This window comes from Bos indicus, chromosome 17, assembly GCF_029378745.1.
Source record: "Bos indicus isolate NIAB-ARS_2022 breed Sahiwal x Tharparkar chromosome 17, NIAB-ARS_B.indTharparkar_mat_pri_1.0, whole genome shotgun sequence".
NCBI lineage: Eukaryota > Metazoa > Chordata > Mammalia > Artiodactyla > Bovidae > Bos > Bos indicus.
Genome location: NC_091776.1, coordinates 68,109,337 through 68,127,980, shown reverse-complemented (window position 1 = coordinate 68,127,980; position 18,644 = coordinate 68,109,337). Strand labels below are relative to the sequence as shown.

Genomic DNA, 18,644 nt, shown 5'->3' with positions numbered 1-18,644 from the left:
TCGAGAAGGGCCACGATCGTAGAAAGGCTGGGCCCGGCGGGGCCGGCCCACTGGGCAGCGGCGGCGCGCACTAGCGTAGACACGCTCCGGCCATGGTGGTGGTTGCACCCGCGCAGAGCCCGGCCGCCGGGGCCCCTAAAGTACTGCTTCTGTCCGGCCAGCCCGCTGCTACCGGCGGAGCCCCGGCAGGCCGGGCTCTGCCGGTCATGGTGCCGGGCCAGCAAGGGGCCAGCCCGGAGGGGGCGAGCGGGGTTCCGTCCCAGGCGCGCAAGCGACAGCGCCTCACGCACCTGAGCCCCGAAGAGAAGGCGCTGCGGAGGTGGGCGAGCGTCGGGGGTTTGGGGACCGAAATCGAAGGCGGGACAGGGGCCTGGGGTCGCGCTGACCGCCTGCAGCGTTCGGGCGCCGGTGTCTGGCCGGTCCGCTGCCAGCGTGGCGCGGCGCGGGGCGGGGCGGGGCAGGGCAGGAAGTCTGGACTGGCCGATCCATTGCGCTAGGTGGAGTCCAGGGCAGCGCAGGCTTTTTTTATTTCTTTCGTTTCTGTCTCGTTAGAGATGACCAGAGCAGGGTACGCTGGCACCTGTGTTCTAGGCCCTTTAGCTGTGTGACCACAGACCCCTGGTTCAGCTTCTCTAAACTTGGGCTGTGACGTGGAGCCATGGGTTTACCTACTTTTTTGGAGGCTCACGGAGCTGAAATGCCAGCTGTTGAAGGGACTGTAAGCACTATGAGGCTCCTCAGTCAGTCTCTGCGTCCTTAAAAATGGTTATCTACTTCCCGAGGTCGCTGGGGCTGTGGAGAAATGCCTAGTACTTACTCCTTCGTAAATGTTATTATGATCAGTGTGCTTTTTTGTGATTTATGAAGTGCCCCCTGGAGCAGACATGAGCCTTGGCTTTCAGCACCAGGAGGAAAGTCGCATCAGCCTCTCTCTCTTAGAAGTTAGGTTGTTACGTTATCGGCTGCAGTAGCACGATTGCAGCCTTCGCTAGGTTTAATCAGTCCTGGTTGGATCCTTTTTGAGGGGACTGTAATCAGGAAGCGATGGGAAATAGAAAGGGGAGGGGAAAATATCTTATGATGCAAAATGAGTAATATTTGTGTCCAGCCTGTGCTGTGGCGGGGACGAGGCTGAGGTGGGTGACGCAATACGGGGGAGGATAAGTAGGTACTGCTAGCTAGATCCACAGAAGGTCGATTTTTTTTTTTTTTTTGGTTTTCTTTTATTGAGGGGAGGAGCCTGAAGTGTATTTTACCATTACTGTATACCGTAAATTAAAGTGAAAGCACCAGCTGGCCAAGTTTTCAAATAAATAAGGTTTGAGATGATTTAGTGTGGTATGTCTCTTTCTTTTCTCAGGAAACTGAAAAACAGAGTAGCAGCTCAGACTGCCAGAGACCGGAAGAAAGCTCGAATGAGTGAGCTGGAGCAACAAGTGGTAGATTTGGAAGAAGAGGTAAAAATACTTAAGGCCAAACACTTTATCTTACATCCATTGTGTAGCTTTCCCTGGTGAATGGTTGGTTGTTTCATCTCCTTTAGAATACAATTGGATGTATTGTTAAACGTTAAGCAAGTCTAAGTTAGGGTAGATTGGTAGTTTGTTAAGTGGTGAAGCTTGATGAGAACAGAAGTGACTGACCCTCTGGTATTTGGTGCTAGATCAGTCTAAATCGATTGTCGGTGAATTACAGCATTAGAACAATGTTTAATCAACTAGTACTAAGAAATGAGTAAAAGCTGATAGGAAATCATTGCTTAAATTTTCCTGATTTAGTCCACCAACGGTTCCCTTCCCCTTCTTGGGCCCACTTGTTACCTAAACTTAAATTGTTGCCGGTTACACATCTTGAATACATAAAGAGTATTTGTGTTGTTCTTTTTTTTAAACGTGTTAATTTTACAGCTCACCACTACCACTTTTATTATTACCTGCCAGTTCAAGATAGGATTTTTTAAACCATCACATCTAAATTAAAGCTACTAGTTACTCTTTGCTGAAGTCTCTATCAGTAGTTGGGGGCACTTTGTTATATGTGACCCTCATGTAATGGCACTTCTTAAATAGCTTATTTTTTATATTTATGACCTTGCCTTCTGATACGTACTATGAACAACTGTGTAGAGTTTTCCAAAAGATCCAGGAGAAGGAAGGAAAACCTGCTGTAGTGAAACTGTCAGGTGTGCTCTTAAAGTGAAAGAATGAGATGTTTTAATAGTGTCTTCTGAACTTTCTTCCAGAACCAAAAACTTTTGTTAGAAAATCAGCTTTTACGAGAGAAAACTCATGGCCTTGTAGTTGAGAATCAGGAGTTGAGACAGCGGTTGGGAATGGATGCCCTAGTGACTGAAGAGGAAGCAGAGACCAAGGTGAGTTATGTCCTTTATTTGGTGCCATATGTAAGAACTGGTTTTAAGTGACATAACCTCTTTAAGGATATTCATTTTTCAAGGGTATAGTGAATAGTACTAAGTCCTAATAACTGGAATAAGTTACACGACTCTCTTTAAGAGCAAGTACTAACAAATGCCGGTAGCTGACATGTGTCTACAATGCCAGCATTGAGGAGAACCAGGATAAGAGTGGCAGTCAAACCTGACTTTGAATGCTACTAAAATTAAAATAGCTCTTTGATGAATATGAATAAGAGAAGGGATTCTTTGTGATAGACATACCTTTCTGATGGAAGCGTGATGTGTGGGTTTTAATTTATGGCAAATCCAGTGATAACAGATATGTGGTCTAAGGTTGACTGGCAGTTCTGCTCTAAAAGTAATGTTCAGAACAAACTTTAAAAATAACATGGGTTCGACCCCTGAGTTGGGAAGATTCCCTGGAGTAGGAAAGGGCTTTCCACTCCAGTATCTTGCCTGGAAAATTTCATGGATAGAAGAGCCTGCTGGCTACAGTCCATGTGGTTGTAAAAGGTTGGACACGACTGAGTGTCTGAGTACAGCACTATCCAAAAATATTATGGGCCTCAATTCACTACAGAACTTTATTACTAGGGATGTTACTCTTATTGAGAATATAAATAAGATAATAATTAAGAATAATAGTCCTGCCTGAATCTTAGCTTGGGGAAGAAAAACATTTCATCGTACAGAAAATAAAAAGAAGTTAGCCTTACCTCTCTTTTCTTTTCTTCAAGGACGACTCAAAAAAATGGAAATACCAGATGTGTAAGGGAAAGATTTCAGCTCTAAAGAATAATTTTCTAGGGACTTCCCTGGTGGTCCAGTGGCTAAGACTCTGTGCTCCCAATGCAGGGGCCCAGGTTTGATCCCTGGTCAGGGAACTAGATCCCACATGCTGTCAAGTCAGACCCAGCACAGCCAGAATAAATGAATTTTAAAAAAGTTTTTTTAGCTTTCTTAAAAGTTGAGAATCAATCTCCTGGCAAGCATTTCCCTGGGGACACCCAGCTGTTAGAGCTGTTCACTGACTGATCTTTCCTTCCAGGGGAATGGAGCGGGGCTGGTGGCCGGGTCTGCTGAGTCCGCAGCACTCAGACTACGTGCACCTCTGCAGCAGGTGCAGGCCCAGTTGTCACCCCTCCAGAACATCTCCCCATGGACTCTGATGGCATTGACTCTTCAGACTCTGAGGTAGGGCTTACTCAGATTTTACTAAAGAGCTGTTTACTCGGTTCCGTCTGTGTGATGCCTGACACCCCTAACCAGACAGATGCGGGCAGTGCAGGTTTGGTTGAGTTGGGGCTGAACATTGACTACCTCCCTGTTCCCAGGTGGTCTAGGACATGAGTGAAGGGTACATGAGTGGGTCTCGTGGGTCCCAGAGATCATCCTGTAGCAGAAGGATTAGTTTACATTATGGAACACTAAGGTCAGTTCTCAGTGTACTCTTTAGCAGTTGAATGCCATTTATTTTTCCTTTTCTAGTCTGACATCCTGTTGGGCATTCTGTTCAACTTGGACCCAGTCATGTTCCTCAGATGTCCTTCCCCAGAGTCTGCCAGCCTGGAGCAGCTCCCAGAAGTGGACCCAGAAGGACCCAGTTCCTTACCGGCCTCCCCTTCTCCATCCCTGGGGACGTCATCAGCCAAGCTGGAAGCCATTAATGAACTGATTCGTTTTGATCACGTATATACAAAGCCCCTAGTCTTAGAGATGCCCTCTGAGACAGAGAGCGAAGCTAATGTGGTAGTGAAAATTGAGGAAGCACCTTTCAGCCCCTCAGAGAAAGATCACCCTGAATTCACAGTCTCAGTGAAGGAAGAACTTGTAGAAGATGACTTCATTCCAGAGCTGGGTATCTCAGATCTGCTTTCAACCAGCAACTGCCTGAAGCCATCTTCCTGCCTGCTGGATGCTTACAGTGACTGTAGCTATGAGGGTTCCCCTTCTCCCTTGAGTGACATGTCCTCCCTGCTTGATGCAGACCATTCTTGGGAGGACCCTTTTGCCAGTGAACTCTTTCCCCAGCTGATTAGTGTCTAAGGAGTGATCCAGTACTGATGCTCTTGACTGTGACACTGCCTGGAGGACAGCACAAAGGCCTGTGCTTCATCCAAAAAGCCAAAGTAGAGGGGGTGTGGTCCTAGAGAATTCCTTTAAAGTATTTGTTCAAGCCTCCTAGGTTACCCCAAATATTGTCTTTTGACCTTTAGTGGTCCAGGGTACATAGATACATTACTGTGATCCAGAATTACAGCTTCTGAGGGTGTACCTTTATCTTAAGGGCGGTGGTTTGCCCTGAAGTACTTACACAAGGGTCACGCGATAAGTGTTTCAGACATGGAGTTAACGAATGGTCCTTTATCAGTTTCTCTTTTCCCTTCTCAGCATCCCAGGCTTGCCTCCGACTTTAGGTCCTTTAGTTTGCTTCTGCAAGCGGAACACCTACCTGAGGGGGCTCCTTTTCCCTCATGTACAGTTCAAATAAAGATCAAGAATCTTTTGTAAAATTACAGAAAACTACTATGTACATGCTCGATGAAATCTTTCCGTGCTAGTGTAACTTTTGGACGGTGCTTTCTCCATTTATTTAAAACTACCTGTGCAATTAAAAAGTAATGCAGTGTCTTTGTTCTCCGAATGCTTCTTGAACTTTTCAAGTCTTCTTGTTCTTTCCGGGTGTTTCACTGCCGTGGTAGTGATTTATCCAACTTCACTGAGCCACTTTTTACAGTGAGTGAAGGCCTTTCCCCCTTAATTACCGCCTGCTTCAGTTCCTGGCTGCCCTAAGTAATACATTCTGACCAGTAACTATATTTGAGACAGTTTCTTCAGCCTAACTGACCAATATTACAGCTAATAAATGGTAGAGCTAGAACATTTAACCGTTTTGCCATAACATCTTGTTACAGAAGGACATGCTATTAAGTATCAATATGGCTATTGATATTACAGAGATTAAGAGCATTTTTTAGACTCAGACTCCCTGAGTTCAACTCTCCCACCCATTTAGCTGGGTGATCTTGGGCATAAAATACCACTTATTTCCTCATCTCAAAATACCTTATTTGCCCACCTCTAAGGGGTATGATAGTATCTCTAAAGGCTACTAGAGGATTCAAATAAATGATGCATTATAAGCACCTTGTACAAAGCCGGGCACCATCCCAAAAGTTGATGGTTATCTCCTATTCCACTTTGGAAGGGTTTTAATCTCTTAAAAGAGTTATATACACTATAGAACATGTTTCACAAAAGAATGAACCTGTTCAAGAAAACATCCTAGAGACAATATGACCTTCAAATTACAGACTTAATAACCTCATCATGCTGCCTCTTTTCCTCGGGAAACCACTTAAGATATTAAAGGAGTTCCCTAATTGATAAAAACTATTTCACCCATGCCAGCATTCTATGCCAGTATTTACTGACTACCTCCAGGGAGGTCAGTGAAGATGGGATTCAAAGAATCCCAAGTAGCAAGGCACAGCAGGCTATGGTTTCAACCAAGTATTATTAATACAAAGGAATGCCTTTGGTGTGACTGGGAGCACGCCCAGAAGCACACTAGTAGGCAAGACAATCTATGGTCACTGATGGCCAGAGTTCAGTCCTAGTGCCTAGCAGTGCAAACGTGTTTAAGCTCTGGGTTTCTGTTTTGTAAATATAAGAACAGGCTTCCAGCTGCCCCCACAATTAAAAACCTTATCACTTGATTTTCTAGAACTGAAAACTTCAAGTGCTGAGAATCTATTTAGGGATTAAGTAAATGTGGGTTTCCCAGGTGTGTCTGTAGTAAAGAATCTGCCTGCCAAGCAGGAAATGTGGGTTTGATCCCTGGGTTGGGAAGATCCCCTGGAGAATGAAATAGGAATCCATTCCAGTATTCTTGCTTGGGAAATCCCATGGACAGAGGGGCCTGGCAGGCTCCAGTCCATAGGGTCATATAAAGAGTTGGACACAACTGACTGACTCAACAACACAGGCAAAGGTACAGATATGTTTTAGCTTTCAAAATTATAGAACAAGCATCTGAAGATTGGGGTTCAGGTAATTTACATTAAGTGACATCATGAAAGAAACAGCTGTATTAACAGGAATAACGCACAAGAGTATAGATTATTTGAGTGTTCATTTCCTGCACAGATGGGTTGAAAATGACTCAACACTGTGCTCAGACCTGAGAAAACACCTGACATTCAAGGGTTATCTTCATATTGAAACACTAAATTGAATAGTTAAAAAATGAAAATCAGGATCTTTCCCCACAAAACCAAAGCAAGATTCCTATTAAAAGCCAAGTTGTCCATAGTTCTGATTAAAAGAAACAGGTGACAGATGGCTAGACACCAATTCCCTGACCCTTCAGACACCAACGTGTGCCTGCCTTCCTGCTTTCCTAGCAGGTGTGCTGTGGGCACAGGCAACGTAGGGACAGACATGTAGGCAGAGGACATTCCTACACCAGGAATTCTCATCTTCAAAGACATTCAACCAACCCCGTGACTTCTGAAGTTAACGAAGGGACAGGAAGACTGGCTTGTTTACCTGCCAACCGGTTTTTAAAGACAACATCCTGTCTTCTGGAGCTGTACTCTAACACTGTATTCTAATTGCATGAAGTTCATCTCATATGCCACACTGGTAAGAGTATTTGAACCAAACAGATACATATACGACTGTATTCCCTCAAGGTGTTTAAAGTTACATTGCCTGAACTATACCCCTTACTGTAGTTTATTTCAATGAAATCTAAACACGTTAGGTATTGCTGTCAAAAAACTGTATGTAAAACCACTGCTCAAGTAGGAAGAACCCTGGACCTGGTGAACTGATTATACTAAATCGTCACTATCTACTTAGGCTTAGTTTTCAAATCTATAAAAATAAATTAGGTAACTTTTAGCTGTGATTTTCAATTCAGGTAGAAAAGGTAACTGCATTGAAAACTCTGCCCACCCACAAATAGGGATCCACATTTATCCAATAATGGTCGTAAACATACAGGCAATACTGCCACCCAGTGACCTGTCAACTCAAGAACGGAACGACCATGTTACTGAACATTAAGGACTTTTCCTACTTCCTGGACTTGCCCAAACTTGCTGATTTCAGTTTACTTAAATGCAGAAATACAAATGCCTCAAAAAGTCCAAAACACTTAAGAAGTTTTATTGAAAACAATAAAATACAGAAACACCATATTCTCATTTTAAAGTAAAACTGACAGCATCTTCCAGAACTTTCCTAGTATTCCACCTTTCTTATCACTATTTAAAAAACAAAGCCAAGTCCCAGATCCAAAATAATCAATGAACCTGCTGGTAAATATTCTTCTTATGGTTAGAGCTACCACCCTACTTTCTTTGTTTTAATTGGACATTTGCACCTTTTCAAGAATGAGTAGCAATTTTTGATTAATATCTGTAAGAACTGGACTTACTTTCTCCATATTAATTAAAAAACAAAACCACACACACCCTAATCAAACTCAGAGGAAATACACATTTGTTCATTAAAGCTCACCTGCTTTAGATAACCGTTTCTCATCACACATTAGCATAGTAAGCCAATGTTTGATCCATGCTGTAAAAGTTTTACAAAATGAAAAGACCTGTTAATTCCCGAGGGAAACCTTAAGGCAAAAACAAAAACCTTACCCTACAAAAAGGGAAACAAAGCAAGTCATGGGGCCTGTGGAGACGGCTCAGATGAGTAAGCACCACAAGGATGAAGAAAATTTTTGTACAAACGAATGCGGGTTTAAAGAGGTGCACTGAACATCCATGTTTCCCGCAGAAATGATGATCGTGTCAGATAAAATGACTCCTGAAACAAGTTCTGCCTGGATTTCAATTAAACAGAATCCTGCAAGTTCTCTCCTACATAAAGCTGTGGTATCAGAGCCTTGTTCAGAGAGCTCTTCCTACTGTTCACTATACAGACCTGGATCCCAGGCCTGTCCAACACCCCTACAGAGGACAGTGTAAGTGTGTGTGTGTCCTTTGGAAAACTGTCATCTCTTCTTCACCTCAACACTGGGCCTAACTCCAAATTCCAGGCAGTCACTTCCTCTTTATGAGCTGTAGCAGAACTAACTTTTTATCTGGAGACTTCTTTAAGGCTACAAATGTTACAAGTTGGTCCCATTAAACAATGACCTAGAGGCAGCTGACATGGCGTGAATCAAACACGTGCATGTTTCAACAGAACACAGTTTACATTCATCTCTAAATCTGAGATTAAGAAACTAGTAGCTGGTTTCCAACTGGTTTCAATACTGGTTTGAAGTCTGAATAATTTTACTGTGTAGACATTAAATATTTTGTTTAAATATTAAACATTAAATCTTTTCCTGACTATCCAGACAGAAATAGAAAAAGCAGGAACTACAGGCAGAAGAAACAGTCTAGTTAACAGACTTGTGACTTCTACACCATCTGTAACAAGGGGAGGGACTTCGGCATGGGTTTCAAAATTGCCTGGGAGCTGCCTCCTAAAGTCACCTCTACTTGGCATAAACCATTTTTTTCTACACAAGGTATGTGATTCCTACAAAAGAAAAGAAACCCAGAAAACAAAACAAAAAGAACTGGGGTGGTCTCCTGCTGTCTGATTAAAGGGCCAGTATTACACTCATTTAATAAGTTATAGTGGGTATTCTGTAGCACTAAAGGGACGGTCACTTTACTTTGTACTACTGAGTCCTTGCCACGCAGAAGAGCTGTTCCTGAGAAAAAAAATACTTCAATCCTGGTTACTCTCAAGAGGACACCCTGAGCCTGGGTAGTGTCCTCCGGATGATGATTTCTGGCTGGCAGGAAGCTATTCTCTAGTAACTTCTAGGCTTACTGCACAAAGAGTTGAAGCACCAGGCAAACTGGCTATTTCAGTAAATCTCAATGTCACTTGCATGTGCTCAGTTAATTATTCAACCTTTCCTAAATTAACATTAAAAAAAACCAAAAAACAACTTGCTTCTACAGGCACATTTCTTTAACTACTGAAATAATATGCTGGGCTGAGCTGATACGGCACTTCCTCAGGATGACTTAAGGAAGCTTCTCCCAGAGCCAGTTCACACACTGGTTACCTCACAATCTTCTAAACTATCACTCAAAGTCAATTAGGCTGTAAACATCACTGAAGAGCTGGGTTTATGGATTAGGGAAACCGAGGAGCAACAGTAGCACACGGCAAAACAAGCCTCGGAGGAAAAACCTTTTCTTTGTATTTTCCATTGCATTGTCAAGAGGCAAGGAGGGGAGCCACAACACTACTGGCTATTTAATCAATAAAGCTACACTGAACTAACAACTAATATACAAGTTTCAGAGCTTCTGTTAAATTCCCCAGCAATAGGCCTCAGCTACTGTCATCCTCCTCCTCCCCAGTAATATCTAGTTACCATTATAAACAGAGCTCATTTATCTGAAGTTGTGGCTCAACTGTCAGGGCACACTTGTAGTAGGGAGAGCACTCTTTTTTTTTAATGCATCTTTTTCAGCTCAAGTGTCTGAATATTCTCCAAGTATCTGAATGACTTAGATGATGTGACAGATGACTTAAAAGTCACATACAGCTTCTACACTCAACTCTGCAGAATGTACTCTCACATTCCTTTAATAAGCCCCCTAGAAAACTGCTTTTCCCTTGAGACAAGTTTCCTTGGCAAGAAGTTGAAGTTCAAGAAATGGCTACCCAAAATCAAGAGTCCCACCCCAAATCACAGGTGGAGATATTACACCCGTTTCAAAACTTTCAAGTCCCTATACTGTACAAGCAGGCTCATGACTGAACACATAAGCTCTGCAACATGACAACTTTAGTGTAGAAACTGGTTTCTAGAGTTCCATCTCCTCTTCTGTGCAAGCAGCTGTCTCCAAACTATTGTAAACAGGCAACCCTGTTGGCCGAGGTTCCAAGAACAGTTCAGTTCTTTGAGGAAAGGCAGTGCCAGCAGCTGCGTGCTTAGTTTGGCTCTCTCCTGTGTAGTTCTTAGCATTAGATGACGGCTTTGGCTTATCAGAAAGGAGTTCAGGGAGAGGTTTCCAGAGCACAAGCTCCATGGAAGGACGGCTCCTAAGACAGGAAATACATATTTGTATCAACAACTTTACAAAGCAGAAATAAAAGACATACGTTGAAAAACTAATGTTTGCAAGCTAGTATATAAAAATTGATGGGAGGACTTCCCTGGTGGGCCGGGGGCTCCACATTGGGAAGACACTCCCAATGCAGGGGCCCGGGTTCCACTCCTGTTCAGGGAATTAGATCCCACATGCTGCAACTAAAAGATGCTGCGTGCTGCAACTAAGATCTGGGCAGCCAAAAAAAAAAAAAAATCCAAAAATAAAAACCAAAAAAAAAAACACGGATGCGATGTGATAAAAATAGGGAGAATTATGACAATCCAAACTTATCTTTACAAAGGCCACTCAAGTACATAAAATTTTAGAGTTCTGCACGCATTGTAAGCAAAGCAACTGGCTGCACTGAATGCTGTGATTAGAATATAAATGTTCAATATGAAACACAGAGGCCCTTGATTTAACATTATAGTTTCTTCTTAAATTGTGGTTAGATTTAGCCGACGTCGGTTTTTATCTTGTACTAAACCATTATAAATAAAAAGAAACACTGGCTAAATACACTAAAAATATCTCAGCAAGCCTTTTGCTTATTAGTACAGCTATGAAGTATATAATGCTTTGTGCAGTAAGCCACTGTCTGTGTCTACCACCCCACAACCTATTTCATCTAGTGATGGTTTGATGGTTTCTGGGACCCAAGTGCAAGGCAAAATAAAACACAAACAATGAAGAACACCCCACAAAGGTTAGCTTCTGGAAAACTACCAAGAGCAGCAAGTGCTAATGCTTTACACTGGGGGGCAATGTGACCTGCTTACTCGTGGCTAAACTATTTACCCACCCTCAGGGCTGGGTAGTTAATTATAAGCTCAAGCTAGGAGGCTAATGCAAAACCCCATGAGCTAACATCCAGCAATAGGAGAAACCACAGTGTCTAAAGACAGTCATCTACCTAGTACCAGTGGGACTGGTAGGCTAAGAGAAGTTTTCAGATATCTGACACTTACTCTCACAGTACCAAGTCTACTGAAAGGCTTTTCTAGGAAACACCTACAGGGCACTTTATATCTTGCCTACTACAGTTGGCCCTCCATATCTGTGGGGTTTTGATTTGGACCATTTTATATAAGAGATGTAAGCATCCCTGGACTTTGGTATCTGTAGGGGTCCTAGAAGCAATCCCCCATGGATATTGACAGACAACTGTATTTTACAGAGTAAGGGACCATCTTGAGACCATTGAAGTCCAAGGATGATGATTAGTCATTATCATGAATTACAGGCCACCATTAGTTTTATGTTAATGGGGCCCAGGCTGCTTTGCTTTTTAGGTTCTTACGCTTGCTTTCATTTCCTCTGTCTCACAGTGAGATACAAATATGAGCTCTAGACTGTGGCCTCTGTGATAACTTTTTTGACGGCTGGTAAACTTTTCACTTTTTTCCAAGGTCTTAATGGTGGTCCAAGATAACTGAGAGAGCCACGTAAACAGGTAGTTTTCAAGTGTGGTTCTTACAACCTATCACAGTGATTTGAGAGAATGGGTTCTTTCTTGCCAATCCTCCCATTCCCAAGTATTAGACTGTGGGTGCATTTCCGGACTTCAGAACAACCCAGGGGTAAATAGGCAAGGCAGCCACTCCTGTGAACTTCCAAATCCCACTTGCACAGCATTCTGCTCACCCCAATGAACTAAGAAAAGGTCTCCAACCTGGGCTAAACATAAAGCCTACTGAGCTTTCACTTAGTTGGTGATCAGGAAGTGTTTAGAGACATTGGTTCTTCCTTTTAAGATCATAACAGGGGACTTCCCTAGTGGTCCAGTAGTAAAAAATCTGACTGCCAATGCAGGGGACATGGCTTTAATCCCCTGGTGCAGTATTTCACAAGCTGAGGGTCAAGCCCACGCAACGCAAACACTGAAGCCTGTGCACCCTAGAGCCTGTGATCTGCAACAAGAAAGCATCACAACTGGAGAGTAGCCCCAACTGCTGCAACCAGAGAAGGCTTGTGCACAACAATGAAAACCTAGCACAGCCAAAAATACATTTAAAAGAATTTTTAAAAAAGATCAGAGCTGAATGGAAACCAGAAACCAAAACTTACATGGACTCAATCATCTTTTTTGTAAAGATTTCATCAAATTCCCTCTTCAAACCTGTTTTCATGGTATCAGAAAGGACAAGGCTGGGGAGACGGTTAATATTTCTGTCAGCTTCAACTTCTTCATCTTCATCAATTATTCTAAACAAACGCAGACGCAAAGAAAAAAAATTATTTGGTTAAACATATATTCTATTAATTGGACAAAATTTTTAAAATAAAAAAGGATAAACTCAACAGGTGCTACAGCAAAAGGTTAAGTAAAGTATGAAACTCTACTTTGGAGAGAAGGAAGTATATACACAAGAGCTACATTTGACAAAAAAGATACCAAATTTGAAGGCTAAAACCCTCATAAACCAAAAAATTAATATTCAGAGATAGTAAATGAAAATATTTAGTACAGTTCTATGAAAAACGCTTACTTTAACATTTAAAGTGCATACTTTAAGCTTCTTGATTTTTATTGTTTGACAGGCTTAGGATTAAGGAATCACCAGATGATGAATTAGACTAACTTGAAAGAGAGGAGATGTTACACAGGGACAACAAGAAGCCAGACGGATATGCTGTCCATTTACCTGTCCTCAATTTCCTGAAGCCTCCTTCGGGCAACTTCACACTGTGGTTCCCCCGTTGTCTGATCCATCTCTTCACAAATAACATCTAACATGCCAGGTGCAGAAAGGCCACTAGTGCATGGATTTACTCCATGACCCTCTATATCCTGATGTGCACAAAGAATCCAGTCATTAGGACCAGCACAGAGCCCTGCTTCAGTTAGCCTTTTCTTTCTTACTGGACAACTGGAAAAAAAAAAAAAAAAAAATCAATGAAAATCCTGACTGATACAAATGAAACATGTATCACCACCATTGCTAATAAAATTCTGCTATGAAAAAAACTCTTAACTTTTGACAGTATGTGATTACAAGATGGAAAATCACGCATTTTCTTTTCTGTCATTCTCACAGCCACCCTGAGATGTTTCCCTTAACATCTGTCAAATTAGGTTGCACCTGCAAGATTTTGCCTTTCCAGATTAGAAGCGTTTGATATGAGAACTTAAGAGTCATTCTTTCTTACTCAGCTCTGGAAAGGTCAAGTGGAAAGTAAAGAAACCAAGAATCACAAAGTAGCGATTCAGGGCCAGCGATACTTTTTCATACTGCTGCTGCTCCATTACACTGGGCATATGAGGAGGTGGTCTGCAGGCATCCTATATTCCCTTAGGGCAAAAATACATGCTTCATCAGGTCTGCAGCAAGTACGACAGGCACAGGTGACACTGCTCATTTCTTGGTTCTTGCCAAAAATGGTAGAGGCTGTCATTTGCTCTATGGGTCCCTTCCTAATGGGGTGCACTTTTCTCCCAGCTTGCAACATAAACTATCTTCACTTTCTAGAAAATTTTACATTTCACTGAGACCATAAGAGTTCAATTCAGATTACTTTGCACATGTGGAAACAACAATGTAGCAAACTAAAGTGCCCCCTCTAAAGTGTCACATAAGGTGAGTTGTATTTTGGGCACCAGATTCCAGAGACAGGTGCTATATCCTCTATGCTTTTCATAGAGGATTCTCACTAAAACCTGCCTTGTTAGGGAAGTTCAACTGCTCAAGCTCTTAACACATACTAGTATTTGTAAGCACTACAACATGCCCAACATTTAGTTGTTGTTTAGTCACTAAGTCATGTCCAACTCTTTTGTGACCTTATGGACTGTAGCCCGCCAGGCTCCTTTGCCCATGGAATTTTCCAGGCAAAAAACTGAAGTGGGTTGCCATTTCCTTCTCTGGAGAGCTTCCTGACCCAGGGATCGAACCTGTCTCCCGCACTGCAGGCCAATTCTTTACTACTGAGGGGTGTCCTGAACAGACAACCAGCCCTGCTCTGAGTATTTAGACCAAAAGTACGTTATTGCCTGGATATCACCAAGCACAATCTCAATCATATGTTTAGCTTATTATTAGTTTTAACTCATAAGTGAGTATTAAGAATGTCTCTCCATAAATTAAACACTTTTTCAATACTAAGGTATGCGATGTTCTGGAAAGCAGAAGAAAAAGTTATACACATAAGAAATCATCTAAGAAGGAGCAGAACAACTTTATAGAGATCAATGATGATTAAGTACCAGAGAAAATGGGACATAAAAGACTTTAAAGTTCTGATAAGAGCCACTGAAGTGGCAAGCAGGCAACACACTTCTGGGCGTTCGACATCCAACTGTCCAGTCCCTTATCCTCTCAGGGCCTCAATCTCTCCATCTGCAAATTAAAGATGGTTAACTTTTAAAGTCAATGGTTTTTACACTTCAAAATTTTTATTTATGACATTAGAATTATTTAATAATCTCCTAGGAAACTTCCCTGGTGGCTCAGACAGTAAACAATCTGCCTGCAATGCAAGAGACCTCAGTTTCATCCCTAGGTCAGGAAGATCCTCTGGAGAAGGGAATGGCCCACTCCAGTATTCTTGCCTGGAGAATTCCGTGGACAGAGGAGAGTCTTGGGCTACAGTCCGTGGGGTCGCAAAGAGTTGGACGTGACTAAGCAACTAGCACTTCCACACTTTCAAAAGATAAAAGCAAAGAGGTCCTTGTGCATCCACAGCAATCCCAAAGCTATAAAGAACATAAATGTTGTCTGGTCTAGAGGTTTTTTATTTTAAATTTTTTGGCCATGCCACATGACACGCAGGATTTTAGTTCCCCAATCAGGAATCAAACCCACGCCCCCTACATTGGAAGCATGGAGTCCTAACCACTGGACCACCAGAGAAGTCTCAGATTTTTAAACTGAGGCAACTTTCAAATCTACTGTCTTGTAGGTTTATTATCAACCTGGTGAGAAAATTAAAAGTTTCTGTTGGCAAAAAAAAAAAAAAAAAAAAAAATCACACAAAAGGTGAAAGACAACAAATCTGGGAAAAACACAACATACATAAAAAAGACCAATAAGTCAATAAAAGATCTGCAGAAACATAAAGAATTCACCCAAAATGAAACACAAATCGCTTAAAAGGAAAAGATGTTCAAAATTGTATGTAATTTACAAAACTTAAATTAAAAGTGATCTAATTTAATTATAAAATGCTTGCACTCATAAAAATACATATAATAATTATAAAACAAAAATCCATGAAAGTAATATTCAAAATACAGAATGCCATCAGCATCCCTATATGGTACTCTATTCCCTCCTCCCCGTAAGTACACACTGCTGCTGCTAAGTTGCTTCAGTCGTGTCCAACTCTGTGTGACCCCATAGACGGCAGCCCACCAGGCCCCGCCGTCCCTGGGATTCTCCAGGCAAGAACACTGGAGTGGGTTGCCATTTCCTCCTCCAATGCATGAAAGTGAAAAGTGAAAGTGAAGTCGCTCGGTCGTGTCCGACTCTTAGCGACCCCATGGACTGCAGCCTACCAGGCTCCTCCGTCCATGGGATTTTCCAGCCAAGAGTACTGGAGTGGGGTGCCATTGCCTAAGTACACACAGTCTTTTATAATAACCACGTCATTTTAAAAAATATACATTATCATGTATGTAAATATGCAATATTAAAAGTTTTCAGTTCTGCCTGGTTTTGACCCTTATATAAGGAATTATACTGAATATGTATACATTTGTGCTATGTTTCTTTTGTTCCTACTATGCTTATAAGACACATCTGGGTTGGTAAGTGTGGTTCAGTGTTTCTTTTTTGCTGAACTGAACTCAGCAAAAATTTATTATGTTCAGATACTGTTAAGGGACATTCCAATTTTGAGCCATCATGAACAAGGATGCCATAAACTTTCTTGTACATGTCTTCCGATGAGCATGTGTAGTCAAAAAAAAGAACTGCTGGGTAAATGGGTATGTGTGCCTTCAACTCATTCAAAACTGCTTCCCAAAGTGTTATAGCAATTTACATTCTTATCCAATAGTGTCTGTGAGTTCCTGGTGCTACAGAACCCTCCAATATCCGGTAGTGGAGTACTTTCTCACTGTGCTTTTAATATGCATTTCCCTAAAGACTGATGAGGTCGAATATCTTTTCATTTGTTTGGTCATTTTGATATCCTCTTTAGGGGATGTCTTTTACTCATTTTCTTTTTTAGACATGCAGTATTTTCCCTATCAGTTAAGAGGTGATCAAAAAGTTTGAAAATACAATTCTGATGAGAAGATGGAGAAACACACATTCCCAAAGTTTAAAGGAGTATAAATTGCCAACAACTTGCTTAAAATTCAAAATGCATACATTTAAAGATTGAGCAATTTCCCAGCTAGGAATCCATTTATCTAATTACAAACACAAAGAACTTAAGACCAGGTCACTTTAGATTTGTTAGTATTAAAATCCATCACGGGGAGACTGGTTAATTACCTATTCCTAGCCTTACAACAGAATTCAACTCAACTGTTGAAAAAGAAATGAGATAGAACTCTATGTGTCCATATGCAACAAGTTACAGGAGAGTAAAATGAAAACACCAGTGTTGCAGTGTTAACAGTATGTTACTAATAAATGTAAAAAACCAGAATTATACAGCTATAAACGTGCACATTTTTACATTATCTTCCTTAAGGGGAAACAGGCAATAAGGATAACCCTCTGGGGAGAACTGGGAGCATAAAATTTTGCCTTCTGCTAATTTTAAAAAATTTTGTGCATGTAATAATACTCATAGGCCTCAAAGTTCAAACATGACAATCGCTTATGCCTTAAGAAGCTTCCCTCTGACCTGCCCAGCTCACTGCTCTAAAAGGCAACCTGTGTTGTCAGTTCCTTGGGCCTCCTTTCAGAGACACCTGATGTTCCACCTTTTCACTTAAAAACAAATAGTTATGGATATAAAATAGGTTAAATTAAGTGACCGTTAAGTGACTAAAAAAGCACTTGAAACTTACTCATCCTCCTCCTCCTCCTCTCGCTTGTGTTTCTTTCTACAGTGAGTTGAAATACTGTTAAAACAAACAAACAAACTCAGTCAGTTGAGAAATTTACTGAGCTGGTACTTTCAGCATCCACTTTCAGGCTCCGATAATCTTGCCCACCCCACTACTATCAGCTCTCCCCTCCCTTGTCCTGTGGTATGGATATACAGGTCACACGGTCAGTCAGGTAAAGTGTTGGCTGGTCCTGACAAAAATCACACTGAAAGCTAAATTCATTCGGTCAAGACTGGGAGAGATAAACTGGGGCGACCAGCGTAGGGAAAACCTATCGGGGAAAGCACCATGGTGAGCACTTTAGTTTATGATCCCACTAGAAGGACCCATTTCTCTCCCAAGTTGCGGATGAGGAAACTCAAGAGTCCGAGAGTCGCTTAAAGTTGCCAACAACAGCTGCCGGGCGGCAGTCCGGAGGGAGCGAGGCGTGTGCGCGCCCAGGGCAGCTCCAGGCCCGGGTCTGGCCGGCTCCCACCCCCGCACGCCCAGGGTGAGCAGACCTCTCCTCACTCCCGGCGCTAGCGCGCCGAGGTCGGAACCGGACCCCCGCGCTGTGCGACCTCCGCGATTTACGGCAACCGCCTGTGGGGCTATGTCTCCTCATCCTCAACTTGAGGTTGAAGAGCCCTCGCCAGGGTCGCGAAAAGGGTCAACTAGCCCGCGCCGGAGCCTACACCCGCCCCCGCCGCCCGCCGGTCTCCTCACCGTCCGCGCGCCGCGCTCCCGCCGGAGCTGCTCGGGGTGGCGCGAAGTCCCGGCCGCGGGGCCAGCTCGGCGCCCTCCGTCCCCGGCGGGAAGGCCCGACCGGCGAAGGCCGGCGGCGGCTGCAGGAAGTCCGAGCCACCGCTCAGGGGAAGGCCGCTAAACGGCCGGCCGAGCGCCGCCATCGCCGGGGAGACGAGGAGGCTGCGCCCACGGCCCCGGCCGTCCGCGTCCCCGGGCTCGGCAGCAGCGGCCACAGCGACTGCCGAAAGGTACCCGCCTCTGAGCCCGCTTCCCGACCCCACGTCACGCCTTCTAGAACCCTCCACCCCAAGCCGCCCGGAGCACGCCGGGATTTGTTGTGTGTGGCGAACTGCTAGCGCGA

At 43.0% G+C, this 18,644-nt stretch overlaps 2 protein-coding genes and 1 non-coding gene across 4 annotated transcripts; 2 read left to right on the top strand and 1 right to left on the bottom strand.

Annotated features, from left to right (window-relative positions):
- Window positions 1-55: 55 nt before the first annotated feature.
- Window positions 56-5,047, top strand: XBP1 (X-box binding protein 1). The gene is given in 6 exon segments (XM_070769775.1): window positions 56-319; window positions 1,361-1,457; window positions 2,243-2,371; window positions 3,465-3,524; window positions 3,527-3,610; window positions 3,905-5,047. Coding segments are annotated over 6 exon segments (1,155 nt in total). The 5' UTR covers window positions 56-92; the 3' UTR covers window positions 4,463-5,047.
- On the top strand, window positions 3,229-3,300 carry TRNAG-CCC (transfer RNA glycine (anticodon CCC)). The gene has a single exon. It is a non-coding gene; the product is annotated as a tRNA-Gly (tRNA).
- A 2,523-nt stretch (window positions 5,048-7,570) lies between the features above and the next one.
- On the bottom strand, window positions 7,571-18,561 carry CCDC117 (coiled-coil domain containing 117). 2 transcript variants are annotated; one of them, XM_019977147.2, is made up of 5 exons: window positions 18,263-18,561; window positions 17,516-17,569; window positions 13,197-13,421; window positions 12,619-12,756; window positions 7,571-10,501 (listed from the first exon to the last, which is right to left on the bottom strand). In XM_019977147.2, exons 1-5 carry the CDS (start codon window positions 18,442-18,444, stop codon window positions 10,264-10,266), a joined length of 837 nt encoding a protein of 278 aa, XP_019832706.2. In that variant the 5' UTR covers window positions 18,445-18,561; the 3' UTR covers window positions 7,571-10,263. The 2 variants fall into 2 exon arrangements, with proteins under 2 accessions (XP_019832706.2, XP_070625877.1); XM_070769776.1 differs by lacking the exons at window positions 17,516-17,569; window positions 18,263-18,561 and adding an exon at window positions 14,756-14,876.
- Window positions 18,562-18,644: the final 83 nt, after the last annotated feature.